This window comes from Corylus avellana, chromosome ca7, assembly GCF_901000735.1.
Source record: "Corylus avellana chromosome ca7, CavTom2PMs-1.0".
Classification (NCBI taxonomy): domain Eukaryota; kingdom Viridiplantae; phylum Streptophyta; class Magnoliopsida; order Fagales; family Betulaceae; genus Corylus; species Corylus avellana.
The window spans coordinates 7,572,787-7,593,518 of record NC_081547.1 but is presented as its reverse complement, the minus strand read 5'-3'; the positions used below and the strand labels follow the sequence as shown (position 1 = coordinate 7,593,518).

The window sequence follows — 20,732 nt, the reverse complement described above, 5'->3', positions numbered from 1 at the left end:
TTTAAAAAATAATAATAATAATAATAATTGAGGGGAGGGGGCACATGCATATAAAGAAATAGAGACCTGCTACTTCACCATCTTCTATTTATCTCCCATCCATGTTTTGGATCTGTTTTTTACATGTGGGTCCTACGTATCCAATAGTTGGTTTTAGAAAAAGGGTGGAGATGGATGGCAGATAGACAGGAGATGGAGAAATAGTATTCTCAAAGAAATATGATCTAAAATCAAAGCATCCATGCATGCTGTTATATACCTAATTTTTAATTTGGAATGATTTTCTAAAATCATAATCTGACTCACCACCGTATTTACCATATCCTTCTTGTTTAGATTTAACCCAGTCCGTTGAAAAGGATCCATAAAGGGATCAAGGCTTAGTTGAGTTGAGTTGAGTCGAGTCAAGTCATGTTTTAAAGGCAACTAATATCATTTTAGGTATCCAAGGAAGCCTAGCAGTATAGCCTTTCAGTTACTTGTTTGCATATGCCTCAACTTATCTTGTATTTAAATGCATAAAAAAGTAATGTTATATGGGCTCAGAAAAAAATAATGTTGTATAAAACCGCTCATGTTTTTGTCAAAAAATCTTAGCTATTGATCCACATTGAAACTAATCCTTGATACTAATTACTATGCATGGGCATCATATATTCAATGAAACATTTGACTTGGTAACTAGAGAAAAAGGTAGATAAGAAATTACAATTTAGTAAAATTCACAACAATATTGGCTAAGACATAATATTTGGTGGCAAAAATTACAGATCTCACCAAACTGTAAGCGAAATACTAAATATTAGTGCTATGTCAAACACTACTGACAGCTTTTTTTGGAAGGATCAAGGAACATGTCTGATGCACAACCGTGACACTTTGACTGTTAAGAACAGCAGTAATGCCACAAAAAGGATTGTTGAGGAAGTATAATTACATGACTATTTCTGTTCTTGGCCAAACTAGTGAGACTAAAAAGATTTTAGATATAAAATTATTTCAATTTAATAATTAAAAAAGAAGAAGAAGAAGAAAACAACTACAAACTCCAAAATTTGAGCACATGAGAACAAGACTATAACCTCATTCCCATTTAGAAACTAGTCAAACTCTTGAAAAATACGGTGGAGATCTATTACACATGAATATGCAAAAATTGGCATATTGCTTTAAATCTCAAAATTCTTAAGAATCTTCAATGATATTCAAGTGTATCAATTACCAATTCGGTGAAATTCACTTACCACATTTTATTTTGTTCTGATCATTGGCGAAAAGCCTCACTAGATCCCCCTGTTAACAGTAAACCATTTAGTAGAAATAATCAGGAAGACAAAATGTCATGCACAACACTTATAAAACCTTGCAACCGTGAATAACATACACAATTTTCATTTGTGACAAACCAGAGCATAATTTACAAGGGGATTAGTAACACTGCCAAAAATAATGAAGCAGGCTACTAAGTTTTGTCACTCCCAAGGAGCAACAGGCTGGAAGTCCAATCAAAGAAGGCAGATACTAGGTTTAGAAAAATGACTACTTTCAGCAAATTTTTGGATCCTCTATCAGTTCATAACATCATGAAAGGACTTTAAGTAGGACCAGAGGACATATGCTATTACATGCATATATACATCAATAACCACACATACATAAATGAATATTTATGATTGTATGAAGTACATAGAAAACCTGATGGCCTTTGTCATCCATTGGTATGCACTCAACAGCAATCAGTTTATCAACATCATCAGCTGTAACAACATATTCTGGGTTTGTGGCTCCTGAATTAGAAACACTAAATAAATAAATAATAGATAAGATAAACTTCTAAAAAGAAACTATGTGACACTAAAAAGAATGTGATCTACAAAAAATAAAAATAAAAAACTACTCAAAAAGTCGAGGTTCATTTCGATGCTTACCTTCAATGTACTGCCTGGTGCCATCCTGAAGATGACGAACCCACTGATTCAAAAAACAAAAATGTTGACATATAAATAACCCATAAAATATGAAAACTGAATAATATGTAGAAATTATGATGAAAATGATTTTTGAGGAATTTCACCTGAAAAATACATAGTGAAGTCCCACGTACAGGATATCCACATCCAAGAAGCCGGCCTCCAGGTATAGCCTCACCAATAATCTGAAAATTCTCTATGCCAGGGCCTTCTAATTGAAATAATTCTTATTAGAATTTATTAATGATCATCCTGTTCTTTTATCGACAAAAACACCAATCACCTTCAGAAACAGAGTTGTTATGCATGACAGCAGGTGGAAATAAGATTGCATCACTCATATTTCCTGCTTTGAACTTCAGATCACCTTTATCAGCAGAGGGGTGAGTTAGAGAGCCTATGTCCCTGTAAGAATATGACTTATAGGTAAGACAAAAACATATCAAGAAGATCCAAATGAATATCTAAGATAAAAGTAACTTATTTGGTTATACCAGTAGAACTCATTTCATTATAAAAAATATGGATCAACTTCCTTAAGAAGTCAAGTAGGATTTAATAACAAATTCTATACATCAGGGTTCTCTTGTATACTTCTTGTGTATTGAAGTTGCGCCCCTATGCGCTTTTAATGAATTTGCATTACTTATAAATTAAAAAAAAAAAAAAAGTAGGATTTAGTGACAAATTCAACATTTGGAGTAACCCGACTCAGATAACAGTTTGTATAAGGGAACAGTTTTGCAGGTAGCTGCTGAAATTTCAAAGAATCAATCAAGGGAAAAGAGGAAAATATTTTAAATTATTCAGAATGCTCCCAGAATTCCACATATTTTAGGGGTATGGCAATATCTATGCTCTCAGTCACAAACTAAACCAATGTGATGCACTGACAAACAGGTGAAGGAGAAACATTATAACATATAAATTAAAAAGCATTTAGTCGTACCCACTATAGAGGTGGTAGTCAGTATAAGTCTAGAGCAAGCTATAGGTGAAAATTCACTTACTACAGATTATGTTCTCATGGAGAGAACAAGTTCAAAATGATCAAACACGATCTTTTAAAACTTACAGGATAGCAAACTATGTGATATAACTGGTCAGGATGTAGCTAAAATTACTTTTCCACACAGAACTGCACAGTAATGATAGGAAAAGAAGATCAAAACAACCAGAAACAAAATGAATAATCCCAACCTATAACTATTGGATGAGAACTCCCGAAGATTGTCATTATTCATTAACTGTGACATGTCATCGTCAAGCATTGTGTTTTTCGTCTCTGTAAGACCACGATAGTGCACATATTGCGCCATATCTTCAGTTGGTTGCTCACCCTGCATTAGAAGCCCCCCCAAAAAAAGGTAGAAGAAACAAGAAAGAATAGTAATAAAGAAGAAATCAATGATAAGGTCAAATTAATAAAATGAAAAAAAAAATGATATAATAAGGTAGTATACAAGTAGATTACATGCCAATAAGTACCATGGATCTAGGATGAGATTGATCTCCTGGGCTGTGATTATCATGAGATCCACGTCCACCATGATTATCCACAGCAGATGTTATTTCTCTCATTCTCTCCTGTGATAAGAATAAGGATGTGACTTTAATTATCTCTCAAGTATATCCCCTACCAAACGAGCTTATAACCCTGATAAAGGTTGAACTCATGCACTAGAAGAAAGCACCTCAATGTTACAAATTTTAGGATAAAGAAAAACTCAGCAAGGAAAAGGCAGAAGAAGTCTTGATGTAATAATATAGAAGTCTTGAGGTAACAATTGTAAACAACTATTTGCTTGTAATTGTGTGTGCAACCCAAATACATAGATGCACCAATCACTTTCTATAAAAAAATATACATATCAATCTTCGCATTCATTTAGAAGAAAAACAAAAATTGTGTCTCCATTATCATCTTATAGAACGACAATCGCTTAAATATGTTCATATTGTCGGAAAATCCAAAAGGTCGATACTATATATATATATATCATGAAATGTTATATATGTGTACTTATTTTTATTTATCCATCTTTGGTTTCTATGATTTATGGTAATTTTTGTCTACAAATACATCTTTTAATATCAATAGTTACATGACAAGTGGGTGTTTTTATTGGATGGGAAGTGGTGTTTTCAATAGCAGCCTTTTCTCAAGACATTTTAGTTGGCACCCCAAGCAGGACAGCCTTGATTTTGATTCCATTGATGTGGAGGCTTCCAGGTTAGAGAGACCGTTCGAGGAGAGTAAGGTCCTTGATGTGGTAAAAGGTATGAATAGTGAGAAGGGGCCATGCCTTAATGGTTTTTCTATGGCGTTCTTCCAAGTGTGCTAGGAGGTAATCAAGGCAGATATTATAAGGATGTACCAGGATTTCATGCTAGTAGCAAGTTTGAGAAAAGTCTCAATACCACCTTCATTGCCCTCATTCCAAAGAAAATTGGGGCCATTGATCTTAAGGACTTTCTCCCTATCAGTCTTATGAGTGGAGTTTACAAGATTATGCTAAAGTCCTTGCCAATAAGTTGAAAATGGTCGTTGAGAAGATTATTTCGAAGCCCCATAACGCTTTTGTCAAAGGCAGGCAAATCCTTGATTTTGTGCTCATTACTAATGAATAGTAGGATCAATCATCTGGTGAGCATTCTGTCAAAGGTAGGCAAATCCTTGATTCTATGCTCATTGCTAATGAATCGTACGTCATAGACAAAAATTCTAGGTCATGGAGTTTCTTCTTTGCCTATAAAGTATCTTGGTTTCCCTTTGAGGCCTCCTTTAAGGCCAAGTCTATTTAGGACAATGTTATTGAAAATATAGGGTGGCAGCTGGCTAGTTGGAAAATGATGTTCTTGTTTTTTTTTTTTTGGGAGGGGGGGGAGGAATTACCCTTATCAAGAGCAAATTGAAAACGTATTTCATGCTCCTTCTCACCTTGTAGGTGTTGCAAACCGTACACAGAAGTTTCAACGAGATTTCTTATGGAAGCCCTTGGCAAAGAGTTCAAATTTCACTTGGTAAGTTAGTCAAGGGTTTGCTCTCCTATCTTGGAGGGAGGTTCGGGGTTCCGGAACCTGCAAATGTTCAACCGTGCTGTCCTAGAAAAAATGGTTATGGGGCTAGGTGCATGAGAGAGAGGCTTGATGGAGAATTGTGGTGGACGCTAAATTTGGAAATGCATCGAGTGGGTGGTGTTCTAATGTGCTTGGGGAAAGTTTTCTAGTCACACCAAAATTTGAGATGGGAGTTAACTCCAAGATTAGATTCTAGCATGCGGTGGGGGGACAAGGCCTTGAAAGAAGCATTTTCATATTTATTTTTTTTTTTTGATAAGTAATGTTTATATATCAAAAGCGCAGCGGGGCGCAACCCTAGTACATAGGGGGTATACAAGGGAAACGACTAGCTAGAAGAAGAAAAAAGGACAAGGAAATCAAGATAGCTAATAACTATAGGAGCGAGCCAAGCCGCTGTCCAAGTGTAAAGTGTATAGAAAAAGAAGGCCGTGAGCTCCTCCAATGATCTCTCAGAATCCTCAAAGCATCTCTCGTTCCTTTCTAACCAAAGGCACCACATAATGCATAGAGGGACCATTTTCCAAACAACAGCACTCCTAGAGCGACCTCCCGTCCACCAACAAGCAAGCAAGCCAGCCACCTTGCTAGGCATTACCCAAGACAACCCAAAACGACTGAAGATGGCCTGCCATAAGGAACGAGCAATCTCACAATGAAGGAAAAGATGATCAATAGTCTCTCCATCAATTTTGCATAAGCAACATCTATTGATCACTATGATATTCCTTTTTCTGAGATTATCAATTGTGAGAATCTTTCCTAGCACCGCCATCCAAGTAAAGAAAGCCACTCTCAAAGGAGCCTTGGTGCGCCATATGCTCTTCCAAGGAAAAGGACTTGCTTCTCTGCTTACCAGGATGTTGTAGAATGATCTAACATCGAACTTCCCTTTTCTCGAAGGGAGCCACCAAATTTTGTCCACCCCTCCTCTACTCCACTTGTGAGAATATAACATAGTATAGAACGAGGCTAGCACTTCCAATTCCCAATCATGGATCGATAGAAGGAAGCTAACATTCCATTGTCGATTTCCTCCCATAAACTCCAAATTATCGGCAATGGATGCATCTTTTGCATTAGCTATGTTATATAGACCTGGATACGCTTCCTTGAGAGTCATTTCCCCGCACCAAACATCATCCCAAAATCTGATTTGTTATCCGTCTCCTGGGTCGAATTTAATATATTTAGAAAACAGTCGCCACCCTCTTCTAATATGCCTCCAAAGACCCACCCCATGAGACCCGGGGTTGTCAATAGAATGCCATCCACCCCATGCAGAACCAAACTTGGCATCCACCACAATTCTCCACCAAGCCTATCTCTCGTGCGCATAACGCCATAGCCACTTCCCTAATAAGGCTTGATTGAAGACTCTCAACTTCCTAATCCCTAAGCCACCTTTGTTGATAGGAGAGCATACGTTGTCCCAACTAACCAAGTGATACTTGAATTCTTCGTTTAAGCCACCCCAAAGAAAATCACGTTGGAGCTTCTCTATTCGCTTGGCCACAGAAGCAGGTAAAGGAAAGAGGGATAATAGATAAGTGGGAAGATTAGAAAGTGTGCTCTTGATCAAAGTGACCCTTCCTCCCTTGGATATATACAACCTTTTCCAACTCGCCAACCTACGCTCAACCTTTTCCAAGGTATCATCCCAAATGTTTTTGGCCTTGAAGCAAGCGCCCAAAGGGAGTCCCAAATACTTCAAAGGTAGAGAAGCTAAACCACAACCCAAAATCCCAGCCAATTCTCCCACATTTTCCACATCCCCTACCGGTATCAAAGCTGATTTAGCCATATTTACCTTCAGACCAGAAACGGCTTCAAAGCAAATAAGTAGTGCTTTAATGGAGCGGATTTGATTAAGATTCGCCCCACAGAAAACCAGCGTATCATCTGCAAATAGAAGATGAGAGATGGTGATCCTCTCAAACAAGTTATCTCCCACTGAGAAACCCGAGATAAAACCATTATCAATGGCAGCACCAATCATCCTACTAAACGCCTCCATAATTATGACAAACAAGAATGGAGACAAGGGATCCCCCTGCCTCACCCCTCGTGAGCTTCTGAAAAAGCCGGACGGAGTGCCATTGATCAGCACTGAGAAACGAGCAGTTGAAATACAACGCTCAATCCAAGAACACCATTTTTCGCCGAAGCCACATCTCCCAAGAAGATATAATAAAAAATCCCAATTTATGTGATCATAAGCCTTCTCCATATCCAGTTTACAAAGCAGCCCCGTTTCCCCCGAATTGATCCGGCTATCAAGACATTCACTTGCAATAAGTACCGAATCCGTAATTTGCCTACCCTTCACGAAAGCATTTTGAGGCTTTGATATCACCCTTGCCACCACCCTCTTCATCCTATTAGTAAGAACTTTGGCAATAATCTTGTAAGTTCCGCTTATAAGGCTAATAGGACAAAATTCTTTAAATTCAGTAGCCCCAGGCACCTTTGGAATAAGGGAGATGAAAGTAGCATCAAGACTTTTTTCAAACTTACCATAAGCATAAAAGTCTGAAAAAACTGCCATAATATCTTCCTTTATCACCTCCCAACAATCTTGGAAAAAGGCCATGGAGAAACCTTATGGACCTGGGGCCTTATCTCTATCCATACCTATAACCGCCTCCAAAACCTCCCTTTCCTCGAAAGGAGATTCTATTAGATTGGCCTCATTCGCCTCCAGCAAATCAAACACAAGATTGTCCACCCTGGGCCTCCAATTGTAATGATCAGAGAGCAAAGACTCGTAGAATTGCACCGCCTGGTCCTTGATGATGTCTTGGTTGGAGTTAATAGCTCCATTAATGGTTATGGAGTCAATGGAATTGCACCTCCGATTCGAATTGGCAATTCGATGAAAGAATTTAGTACATTTATCCCCCTCCTTAAGCCACCTAATCCTGGACTTTTGTTTCCAACTGATCTCCTCTTGTAGAAGCGCAATCTCCAACTCCCTAGAAATCACCATTTTTCTTTCCTTCTCTTCTTCATTGAGCTCCCTCTCTTCCTCCAAACTCTCCATGGCCTTCAATTCTTCCGCTTTTTCTAAGCATCTAGCACTCCCATTGCCAAATTCCATCTCGTTCCAGCTTTTAATGTCCGCCTTTAACGCCTTAAGCTTTTTAGCCAAGATGAAACTTGAAGAGCCAGAAAAATTATAAGAGACGAGAACGTGAAGACAAGCTTTTCATATTTATATGGTATTGCTTATGCAGTTATGCGAATGATGCCTCTGTAACAGCCCACCTAGAGCTTTCTGGTGGCTCTAATCAATGGAACATTAACTTTGCTAGAGCGGCTCATGAATTGGAGGTGGATGTCTTTGCCTCTTTCTTGTATTCAGCTAGCGAGAGACGAGAACGTGAAGACAAGCTTTAGTGGACTTCCTCCAAAAAATGGTTATTTAACGTTAGATCTTTCTATAGTGTCCTGATTCGTATTGATGGCTTTCCTTTCCCTTGAAAGAGGATTTGGTGTACTATGGTTCCTTTGCAGATGGTTTTCTTTGCTTGGTCGGCGATCCTAAGAAAGATCCTTACTATGGACAATCTTAGGAAGTTGCATGTCATTGTTATTGGCAAATGTTGTATTTGTAAGAGGAATGGGTAATTTGTGGATCATCTTCTTCTCCATTGTGACGTTACTTACGCCTTATGGAATGTTTTTATCAGGCTCTTTGGGCTGTCTTGGGTTATGCCTAGCCGAGTAGTTGACTTGCTTGTTGGTGGACTGCTGGTAGAACTCAAAGTGCTATTGTGTGGAACATGATGCCTCCTTGCCTCTTATGGTGCCTTTGGAGGGAAAGAAATAATCGAAATTTTGAGGACCATGAGAGCACGTTGGAGGAGCTTCATTTTTCTTATATACTCTTTTTTAAAAACAAATGCATTTATTTCTCCCTTGATGCTGAGTTATCATGATTTTCCTATTCTTTGTTTCTCTTTGTAGTTCGTTAGGTGTTTTTTCTTGTATACTTCTTATATACATGGGAGCGCCTTACACTTTTTATGATATTTCAATTACTTATAAAAATTTTAAAAATAGCAAACACTCAGTAACACGTAAGAACCTGACCTTGGGAAGGGACAAACAGTTGGATACAACTGCTAATACTCAATAATTGAAGAGCAAAAGGACATATTAGCCATACACACACACACACCCATATATATACATATATATGAGCTTTAGAATCTTCCTCCAAGGAAGAGTTTTATGCTTATACATGTAACTAGGTTAGGATTCTGCTTTACTGATGTAAACCATCGTATTTTCTACCTCTTGATCTACCTTAAAAGCGTGGTTGAATTCCATATCAGCTTGTACTCAAAAGTGTGGGGATTGGGCTAAACCAAAAGCCATATTTCCTACTATGGGAAACAAAGGAACTTGGTTTCTTGGAGTGGGAGGTTTCATGTTTTACAAATAATGATATGGAATTTGAAGCCACAAGGACCCTCAATATTACACATGTTTGCAATTGTATTTACATAAGTCAATGCTTGAGGTCCTATGTTAAATTTAATTTTATTGTGTATTTGATGGGTGAACATTAATCTACAACCTATATCCTGTTGTTAAGCTCCATGTATTTGTGAAAAGGGCATTGTTAAGTATTACAAACAGGCTACATTTATTTGCTGTTTAATAATTAAGCATTTTAACAACTTAGACCTAATGGGATCATAGGATCCAATGCAAAGGAGAAATAATTAATTCATTAATAAGAAACATCAGGAGACAACAGGGGAGTTTCATTTTGGTCAGACAACCCATTATGATGGCATTTCTATCATGCTTCTTCAAACAGGGATGCGCAGATAAATTTATTTACAAGGAATAATTTCAATTAAAAAGAACCAACATTATATACATAGGAAGTTTTACAAAAAGGAACATATTTTCTTTAAGATCTAGTTGTAGGTACAAAGAAAAATTATCAAACTTCTAATGAGGCAATAGCATACAATTCTAGCAAGATCTGGTGTTACAACTAACAAACAGGTTGGTGATATGCAAAACATACCTTTAAGAGGAAAACAACTAAACAGATGCTAATACAGGCTGAATGAATATTAAACGATTTCCAGAAGAAATCTAAACATAACTATTCTGAATTGTCAGCTAATCTACACCCCATCAACCAAAGTATTCATGTGGAGAGAAAAGTTGAGTTACTATTAACGCTAAGTATCTCAGATCTAAGTACATGGAGGCAGTTATCAGCATATTATACTAAAAAATCCACAAAATACTAAGTCAAGAAAATCAATTAACCAGAAAAAATAAGGATAAACTACACTTACCCCCCTCAAACTTACACCCAAATTGCAATGTTCCTCAAAACTTAAAAAAGTTGCAATTGACCTCCTAAATTGCCTAACCCTTTCACTTAGCCCCCCTCCGTTAGAATTTTCTATTATTGTGATTTTTCAAAATTTCCTTTAGGTTTAACGGAAAATCTTAATGGAGAGGGCTAAGTGAAAGGACTTGGTACTTTGGGGATCAATTGCAACTTTTTAAAGTTTGGGACGGATAATGAAATTTGGGTGTAAGTTTGAGGGTAAATGTAGTTTTCCCAAAAAGATGAACAAAACTGTGAAGTGAATGGAACAAGAATGACAATTATATAAAAGTGAAAACAATTCGATGCATTATATTAAAGGGGAAAATATATTTAGCCCCCTCAAATACAACCCATTGAGCACTTAGACCACCAAACTTTTAAAAATGGTACTTAACCCCTTCCAAACTACCACACGATTACAAGTTACACCATCCATTAGGATCTGGTGTTAAAATTGATAGAAAGAAGCCACAGTGATGCGCACATGAATTTGTATTTTAACTACCCCAATTGTCCCTAAAAAATATTTTTTTAAAAATAAAAATAAGCCGAAAAAATAAAAACTGAAGGAGTGGCCGAACCACCAACCACCCCCACAACTAGGGGTGGTTCGGCCACCCTTTTTTTTATCTTTTATTTTTTATGAATTTGTAGAGTCAATTTGAGTAGTTCAAATAAAAAAATTCACGTGCACATCATGAGTCGCATTTTTCCATCCATTTTAACGCCAAATGCTAACAAATGGTGTAACTTATAATGTTATTTGGATGGAGCTAAGTGCCATGTTTAAAGTTTGGTAGTCCAAGTGCCAAAGGGGTGGTAATTTGAAGGTACCAAGTGTACCTCTATTAAAAATTACAGCTAACTAGAGATGGTAGCAGGAAATCATAAGTGGCAGGCTTACATGTGAAGTTCTAATCTTCCACTGCAGTTGATCATGTAGCCGCTGCAGAGATTCAAGAAAACTAATTAATTGACTAATAATTGGTTGCAAGACAGCAAGTCTCTAACTGATCCTACAGGCTGAAAAAGAGGAGGTCTGAATGGAGCAAATAGAAAAATATTAAGTAAGAAACTACATTGCAACCTGCGGGGTGGGAGAAGAAAATGAAAAAAATCCAGCAAGTGCTACAGATAAGAGTTGAGGCTGGAATACCATGAGTTGGATAACTTACCAACCAACCCTTAAAACCCCCAACCTACAAGCCCATAATTTGTGTTTTATTTGTCCAAATGACACCCGATGTTGTTTCAATTGTCTAAAGTGGTTGATGTAGTGCATTGAAACACAGCATGGAAACGGTAGCATAGTTTTTGGGAAATCAATTTAAGATTTAGGACCACCAAGTCTGCTTCCATGATGTGTCAATGGGTTTGTGCTCGGTAATATGATACGTAGCACATAATTGAAAAGCAAGAAAAAACCAATATAGCTTAACACTGCAAACTTGTGTGGTATGATTAATACCTTTACACTATCTGATAGAAGAGAAGCATTTATAACATTGGGCCAAATACCATATTCAGCCAATAACCCAAGCATGGAAGACGTGAAGATATATCTCTCATCCTCAACATCCTGGAGAATAAGTATACTATTAAAAACTGCAATCCAATAAGTAAAAACAAAAACTACGGACAAGACTGAAGCATTATGAAATAATATAAATAATTTGATTCATGAAAAATATTTCAAAACATCACCCGGTAAATAGTTCACATTCATATATCGGTGCAATCAACCAAGTTTTCTAGATTGTTTTCCAAATATCCTGCCACCAGCCTTGAGTAACTTTACTGATAAAGAAAAACCGCTGACATCTTAACCAGGAGTACCTTAATATTAAAAATTTAGGTACATAGCCATAAGCTGTTTTACTAGCTCATGTAGCTATTAAGGTCTCAACTTTACAGGTTAAACATATATAGATATTGATATATCACACTTTTACTAGAAGAATGAATTGTGAAACCTTTCGGAAGGTGGATTCACTAGACATAGAAAATGTCAGGTCAGAGCATCATAATACTTCAGGCTAATCCAGGAACTCTTTTTCGGTTTTTAATATTTAAACTATTTCCCTTACACTAAGCAGCCAGATAAGTGGCAAAAACATAGATGGCGAATATTTTGCACTGAACTTGTGGCGTTTGAACTGAAAGGAGCTATCAACAAAGAAACTTGGGAAAGACAAAATTGTACGAAACATGATAAAACATCAAATGATGACAAGCTCCAGTTGTATATTCATTTCCTCTTCATAAAACTTGTGAGAAAAGGAAACATAATACTTCAAATTGCTACAGTCTGCATAGCAAGCAAAACTATTAAATCAAGTTATAAAGATCATTTAGAAGGTGCCAGCAGAGGTAGCGAATGGTGTTATTCGACATACCAGCAATTATTTTTCACAAAAACTAGTTTTTAATGTTAAGGAAAAACACTGCATTATGTTATTTTCCATTACAATGATCAACATATTTGTTATATCACCATGCATATTTCAATTTTCTTCCATTTTTTTAGGTTCTTTTTTGTTCTTTCATATGTATGAATTTTTCATGTATTTTATATATTTATTTGCAAAAGTATGCATTATTACTATATTAAGTAGCTTAGAAATAAGGGTAACTGCCATCAACCAAAGTATCTAACTCCTAATTTCTGCTTTATATGGCCAACTTTATTTATTTCACATGGGATAGCAAACTAACAATATTATTGAAAGAGTTTCAGAGGGGCATAAGTTGACATAGAAACTATAAACCTACCTTCAAATCACGAGCCAATTTTAAATTTTCTTCAAGATCACCTTTTCTCTGAACCAGCTCATTTAAGGCAGAAGAAACAATATCATTTTGCTTCTCATCGATTGCCTAAAAAATAAAAAATAAATAAATTCACCAATCCAGTTCCCAGCATCCGAAGTACAGCCGAGGGAGAGAGAGAGAGAGAGAGAGAGAGAAATCATAGATGCTTTCAAAGAGATGAACAAACCATTCGTAACTCAGAGAATTTCCTCTGCAATGCATACTTCTCATTCAACAGCCGCATTTCCTGATACCACCAAGGACAGATGTATTTTCTTTCATGTAAAATATGTCTAACTGCCAGATACTGCAGTGACTATAATAACAATATTTGCAACTAATGAAAGGCCTTTGAGGAGACACTATACCTTCACACGTGCAAGAGAAATTTGTTCACGAAGAAAATGAATCTCCTCTTGCTGCACTCTGGCTCGCGAATATAGTTCCTATTTGTGAACTTAGTTAGTGTAAAGAAAATATATCAAGCATCATTGAATATTCAAATTCAAAAATCCAACATGGAAATGTACTGAGGTAACAGTACCATAGCATCTCGGTCTTCGAGATGACTAAAATCAACATCTCCTTTCAAATTCCTTGTGGAAAGTTGTGTTTCAATTTTATGCCTATAAAAGAAGAAGAAAAGACACACAAAAGCAGAAAAATTTAAATGATTTGAACATACTCCAAAACAAAATGACTTGCTTCCTACCTCAAGTAGTTAGGATAGAAAGCTCTATGGTGCAGATTACAATGAGGCTCAAGGAAGAGCAAGTTTACAGACCAAAGAGATCTAGAAATAAGGGCTAGTTTATCGTGCCCATTGGGATGCTTCACAGGCTTGATTAGATTATTGACTCTTTATTTCTTAATTCCCTTTGCACTAATATGCTACTCTGGTTTTTTTGAATTTTTTAATTTAATTTCCAAGAGTAATTTGGTAATCTTTTAGATTTTAGTAGTCTAGTTTCACAGTTAGTAGCTGATAACTGATTTCCAAAAACCCCTATTTCATCCAGATTCAGTTTGAGTTCTTTTCTATGTCAAAATAGGAGCATTTTCAAGAACTTCCAAGCTTTTCTTTTTTTTGGGTGGCAGTATTTCAAAATTATACTCGATCAAAAATGTGAAGAAAAAAACAAAGACAAAAAGAAAGGAGCAATGACCCTTATTCTTGATCCATACATATATATTCATACCCCAGTGTATATTGGCCACACATAAGGGTTGAGAGCAGAAGGCACCCTCAAAATCCGTTGTAGGACAGCAGCAAAGGATGCTTGTCAATGTTTAATAAGGGTAATGCTTAAAGAAAATTTTTATTTTCTAGTTCTAAAGAGTGCAAAAGATTAGAAGTTTTTATGGTTCAAATTGGGCTAGGAAAGATTGAATTTGCTTTAAAAGGGCTGGGAAATGGAAACAGAGTTGCAGGATTTTGTCTATTATAGTTTTTGTGATGACTGGGGTATGTTTTTTTTGGTGGAAAAGGCTGGAAGTATTGGGGGATTTAAGGTTTCTAATGGGGTAAGGAAAGGAATTTGGTTAGGATACAAAACAAGAAAGAGAATTCAACAAACTGTTTGGAAACTACTTTGAAAGGTGTTTTTTGGTTTTATGTTTTGAGAATTGTTTTCCAAGATGTATGGGCCATATCTGAAACAGCGTTGTCAGAGGGGCCATGTCTGAAAACTTGTTCGGATATAATTACTTTTTTTTTTTGATAAATAAGTAATTTATTGAAAAGCGTAAAGGGGCGCAACCCTACAACACAGGATGTATACATTTGGATATAATTACTTTAAAAAGTGTTTTTGAAAACATTTTCTCAAAACATAAAAGAAATCATATCCAAAAAAAAGGGTGAAGCTAACCACAGGTGGCAGCCACTGACAGGTCCAACGGCTAGATGCACCGGGGCCAAAGGTGAAGCAGCCAACACATGGCTGCCATAATAGGTCTAGTGCCACGCGGTGGCTGCCAAACAAGTGTGACTGTCGCATTGTGGCTGAAGCGGGCACGCGGTAGCCACCAGGACAGGTGCGGTAGCCACCAGGACAGGTGCGATGGCCACGCAGTGGCCACCATGACAAATTCGGCGGTCACACGGTGGCTGCCAGGAAAGTTCCAGTGGCCACAGAACAAATCTGATGGTTGTGCGGCAGCAATTGCCAGACTAATTCGACAGCCACGTTGTGGTCGCTAGACACATGTGACGCTGATTCTTATTTTTCTAATTTTAATATTGGTTTCAGACCAGTTACAAAACATGTTTTCGTGAAAATAATCAACAAAAACTTTTCCTGGTGTTCTGAAAAGTGTTTTCAAAAACACTTTATGAAACTATTTTTGTTGGGGTCATATCTAAAAACTTGTTTGGGTAATAATTTTTGAATAAGTGTTTTCCGTTTTCAAGAATAGAAAATCGATTTTGAAAACGGTTGCCAAAATCTCTGGCTGCTGTTCTGAGCCCTGAACGGAAACACAAGAATAGTGTTCTGGTATATAGGATTATTTGGGATCTATTTGACAGATGGATAATTTGGGTTTTAAGAATTAGAGTTTAAGGATAGATGGAAACAAAAGTCAGATCTGAGCTTGCTGGAAAATTAAAGGGAAAAAAACTAGAAAAGAAAAGAACATAGAATAAGGTATCACACCTAGAGTTCCTAAGCATGACACTTATAGCTCATCAGCATCACATCTCAAGAGTATTCTTTTTCGAAAATTCTCATGGACTTGTTCTCTATTAAATTGAAAGCATTATATTTTTTTTTTTTTTGATAAGTAATGTTTAGATATCAAAAGCGCAGAAGAGCGCAACTCTAGTACATAGGGAGTATACAAGAGAACCGCCAAACTAGGAGAAGAGAAAAGAACAAGGAAATCAAGATAGCTAATCACTAAAGGAGCAAGCCAAACTGCTGTCCAAGTGAAAAGCGTGTAAAAAAAAAAGCCGTGAGCTCTTCCTTGATGCCTGCATCATTCAATCAACCTGAATAAAATTTATAAGATCGAATCCAGCATCACTGAGAATCAAACCTTAGAACTACACCCATTCAATTGTCACCTAGACTCTGCCAGCTTGATATCTAAAGTTGTCTCATCTGAAACAAGTGCAAAAATACTTGAATGAAACACTTCTTTTTTAACAAACCTGGGGCAAGTATTACCTGTTTACAAAACCAGGGCTTTGTTTCTGAACTCCATTATCATCATGCCCTTGCAAAGTACTCTTACTAGAAGACATTGCATAGACAGTTTAAGATCCTCTTCCAGACAACCTGTCTTCGCATCATACCTTATTTTGCTCATCATCACCAGCGGAATCATGCATTTTACCTCATTTTATGTCCTATTCCAAATTCTTTGTCCAAGCAGAACTAAATTTTGTATCGCTTGATTCCCACTCCCAAATGTTGCAAGAAGCTATAACTAACAAGGGATAAAACAAGTTATCACATATGAAGAAAAAATAAAACAATCAATAGGTCACTAGTAAAGGCAAATTACAAAATATTTAATCAAGAACCAAACTATTGCTTGAAAAAAGAGATAATATTCTCAGTTAAAACAAAAAACATATGCCTACAACAATAAGCCAGTGCTTTTGGGAATATAATATCAAAAGCTAATGCAAAATTGAGTTTTTTTTTTTTTTTTTGTCAATTAATTAGCACGAAAAAACTGACAGAAATGCCCTTCCTGTACTTGAAAATTTTATATTCTTAGGCGATTGTTAAACAATCTGACAGCCAACAGTTACACAAAATGCTAACCAAATAACATAGCATGTTAGAGGGAATTCATGATGAGGCAAAGTAAAATGTCTTCCACAGTCCATGTTACATGGAATGTTGGAGAAAGACAACAACAGAAGAATACAGGCACAATGAAGCACAGCGTATTAGACTATCCCAATAAGCCAATTAGTGCAGGGGGTAAAAAGTGTTGAATTTCATCCAGAATGGTGGGGAGCTTAAACTAGACCAGTCCATGACTTTAACGTAACCAAGTTCAGCTAAAAATTGAAACATGGTTTAGGTACCAGACCACAACTCTGGAACCCTTTTACTTTAGCAGGCCAGTTGTCCAGGTTGAAGGAGAGTCAAGTTGATAGTGAAATTCCCCATTGTAGAAACTAGAATATTAACCCGAATAAAAAGGGCATCAGTTAGATATCCACCTTGTAGGATGTCATAATTAACAAAAAGCTTAAAATTTCAGGTTTCCATTTACAAAGGGAATATACATTCACTTAGATGAGTTGCAATATTATCAATTAAATTGTCCCTAATTTAGAACACCATTTTCCTTTGCAATTCATGCTACCTGTGTCTAGGAGAATAGATACTTTTGTCAATGAAGATCCAATCGAGGCACTAAAAGTTTATTAAAGTTTACACAAACGAATATCTATACAATTCAAAGAACCTTAGCTTGCTTAAAAAAATTCCAAGTATGGGAAAGGACCCAATTATAAATCTAACTTGATCTTCTAAAACAAGCAATTTTCTATCCGATAAGTTCCCAAAGCATCAGGAAGTTTGGTCCACCAACCAACAATCCCACTGCCGCTAACTTGTTAACAGACATGTAATTAAGCTTGAAATGACTTTACCTCTTCAATAATAAGACAATATAGAATAGCACACAAGTGGACTAACTCATTTACGTTGACTTCTAAGAATGACTAGCACCAAGCGACTTTGAAATGAACTTCATTTCGCTGCACCACAAAAATCGAAATGATTTGGAGTACATGCCTAAGCCTAACACTAAACAATTTAAAATACTATGACGAGACACAAAGAACCCATTTTACTGAAAATTGGAATTCAACTTGTATATCTTAATAAGAGAAATTTTACGAGAATTATATCTTAAATCAGCTCCATTATTTCATCAAATAGTCCAAATTCAAATACAGCAGAAGGTAATTATTAGCAACTGAATCACATCAAGTCCAACAAAGTAATATCACCAAAAAGAATTCATTATTTTTCGCGTTGACGCAAGAATTCTGATAAACGAAAGTAACTACGTTTGGTTGCCGAGAAAAACAAAGAAAGATTGATTCCAAGTTCTGCTTTCTTGCCCCTACTGATAATTGAAAATTCCACCTTCACGGAACCAAATAAACAGCAGATAGAATCACAACTGAAACACACAAATGAAGATGTACCTATAGTTTGCTCTGAATCAGTAGCAGCTTAGAGAATAGAGATCTCAGGGCTCTATAAAAGGAAACGGTAGTCGTGCCCAGATCGATAGAGGGAATTATGTAGATATACATGTATATATAGGCCAGGAAAAGAGAGACACGAAGAGCCGAGACCTGAATGCGTCGTTCGTCAATGCGCGTGGGCCGTTACTGTCTTTTTCCCGTTTCCACGTATTAATTTGATAGTAAGCATAAATGCATTAATATGTGGTACAACAAGGTTGCATATTAATTAGTATGGTCAAACGGATGATTGGATAATAGGACTTCTGACTTCAATTCAAAAGGGTAAAACGACCCAAAGAAAAACCTAGTAAAATACTGTAATACTAATAGCGTTTAGTTTCTTTTTTGCTTTTGCTTTTGGTATTTCACTATTTTGAGTGTAACCAAAAAGTTATATAACGTGCGAGCTACTATAACGGGTTGGGAGGAATCGCTAACGTCACCCGCCGGATGATGAATTGAAATAAACAGAAAAGAGAAAAATACAATAGAAAGGTCGTTCATACGTGGTGTAAACATGGCATATAAATCGGGGGAAACTCTATATATTTCTTCAAACTACTACTCAATTAACAATGTCTTCTTCGTTACCTAAAATTGCTAATGTTTTTTCTTAATGCCGAAAAATTACTACTCAATTAATAATGTCATCTTCATTACCTAAAATTGTTAATGTTTCTCCTTAATGCCGAAAATACCCTTAATAAAATTAAAATTAAAACTATTTAAAAAACAAAAAACCAATTTTTTTTTTTCAAATTTATAGAGGTATTTTTGTCTTACTAACAAAAATGTATGATTACTTTTGTCTTTTGCTAGCCTTGGGGGATATTTTTAATTTTTGGGGAAACTTCACTTAGGACCCCCAAACTTCCACCCGTTTTGAAATACCCCCCCTGAACTTCAAAGTCTCTCAATTTAGTCCCCTGAACTTTCAATTTCTATCAATTTGGACCCCTCCGTCTAAATCAATCGTTACCCCCAAACGGAAAACGAAACACGTGACCTGCACGTGACTTTTTTCACCTGAACTACCCATTATACCCTCATTTTAACTAAGTTAAATGTCGAGATTACCCTCTTTGAAAAATCCCAAATTAAACCTACAACTGAGATCTCATTCGATATTTCCAACGTGAAGGAAAAGTCATCGTTCGAACCCATCCACCTCCGTGTCGGCGAACCAGTAGACCCTCGAGCTTTTGGTGTCGATTTGGTGTCGATTTAGTCAGAAATCGTGTCAAACTCAGTTCGTTTCCGTTCGTTACTGCTATAATCAAGTACGATTTACGTTTTGTGTATCTTGACTTTTCGTTATTGTTTTTTAGGGTTTGTAGTTGACGTTTATTGTTTTTGATCATTAATTTGTATTTGATATTTGGGGTTTTTGCATGTAACACTTTTAGAATGCATTTTGTTGAGGTTTTAGTGTGGCTATTTTTGTCGATTTGCGATGGGCCATCCGTGGGATTCGTCCTTGTCGTTTTTTTTCGCATTGACTTGTTGTTGGTTGCTGATTCGTCCTTGTCATTTTTTTGGTGTGGAAAGTGATTGGTTTCTGATAATGTTGGGGGAAAGTTGTCATATTGTTTGGTAATATTGTCTTCTGAGACTGAAGTGTGGCCCCCAAATACCATTTTCTTTTTTGTCTGATCTAAAGCGTGGTCCCCTAGTTGGTGCTTATGTTGGACACGTGATTGGCACTACGAATGTAATACATTAAATATAAGCGTGGTCCCCTTCCATTACTTTTGCATGATTTGGTTGCTGAGTTTAGGCAAATGCTATTGTCATTCAATTAAATGTACTATTATAAACTTTAATTAAAATTTATTTAACCTTAAATCTCGACCACTTGTTCAAATTAAATGGTTGGATTTTATACACATTAAAATTATATTGTTGGATTTGAAAATAGTTGGTATGGTTAGAGGATGTTGATCCAATTGGAGCCAATGGACGGTTGTCTTGACTACAATGATTTTTGTACCAGAAATTGATAATTTTCCTTGATTTTATCTTATAGAAATATTATACTGACATTAAGAAACATCTAAATTGGTACAGTCATTTGAACATTCTGTGCCGCTTTGAGATAGCTTCTTAGATGTTTACCGTAGAAATCAATAAAGAAATCTTGCTTGCTATAAATTATTCAATGCTTTGGAGTCATTGTTATATGAGAAATGATCAAAAATCATCTCATCCCCATAATTTTTAATTGGCTTATTTTGCATTTATTGGTTTTTTTTTTTTTTTGGGGGGGGGGGGGGGG

The 20,732-nt window shown here is 36.4% G+C and overlaps 1 protein-coding gene across 8 annotated transcripts in view; it reads right to left on the bottom strand.

The window, feature by feature from the left end:
- The window catches only part of LOC132186338 (uncharacterized), a 30,300-nt gene extending 11,736 nt beyond the window's left edge, over positions 1-18,564 (bottom strand). For 2 of the 8 annotated variants that reach the window (XR_009440742.1, XM_059600263.1), the window contains exons 1-15: positions 18,413-18,563; positions 16,401-16,662; positions 13,775-13,856; positions 13,599-13,676; positions 13,418-13,477; positions 13,192-13,296; positions 11,888-11,998; positions 11,324-11,365; positions 3,459-3,557; positions 3,171-3,310; positions 2,254-2,375; positions 2,075-2,181; positions 1,929-1,971; positions 1,696-1,787; positions 1,245-1,293 (exon numbers count right to left, since the gene is read on the bottom strand). Coding sequence is in view for 7 of the 8 variants with exons in the window: in XM_059600263.1 (XP_059456246.1) it covers positions 1,245-1,293; positions 1,696-1,787; positions 1,929-1,971; positions 2,075-2,181; positions 2,254-2,375; positions 3,171-3,310; positions 3,459-3,557; positions 11,324-11,365; positions 11,888-11,998; positions 13,192-13,296; positions 13,418-13,477; positions 13,599-13,676; positions 13,775-13,856; positions 16,401-16,477 (1,207 nt within the window). In the remaining variant the exon portion in view is untranslated. Of the gene's footprint in view, positions 1-1,244; positions 1,294-1,695; positions 1,788-1,928; positions 1,972-2,074; positions 2,182-2,253; positions 2,376-3,170; positions 3,311-3,458; positions 3,558-11,323; positions 11,366-11,887; positions 11,999-13,191; positions 13,297-13,417; positions 13,478-13,598; positions 13,677-13,774; positions 13,857-16,400; positions 16,663-18,412 lie in introns of all 8 variants that reach the window. The other 6 variants (XM_059600264.1, XM_059600262.1, XM_059600258.1 and 3 more) reach the window with 6 other exon arrangements.
- Between the last annotated feature and the right edge of the window lie 2,168 nt (positions 18,565-20,732).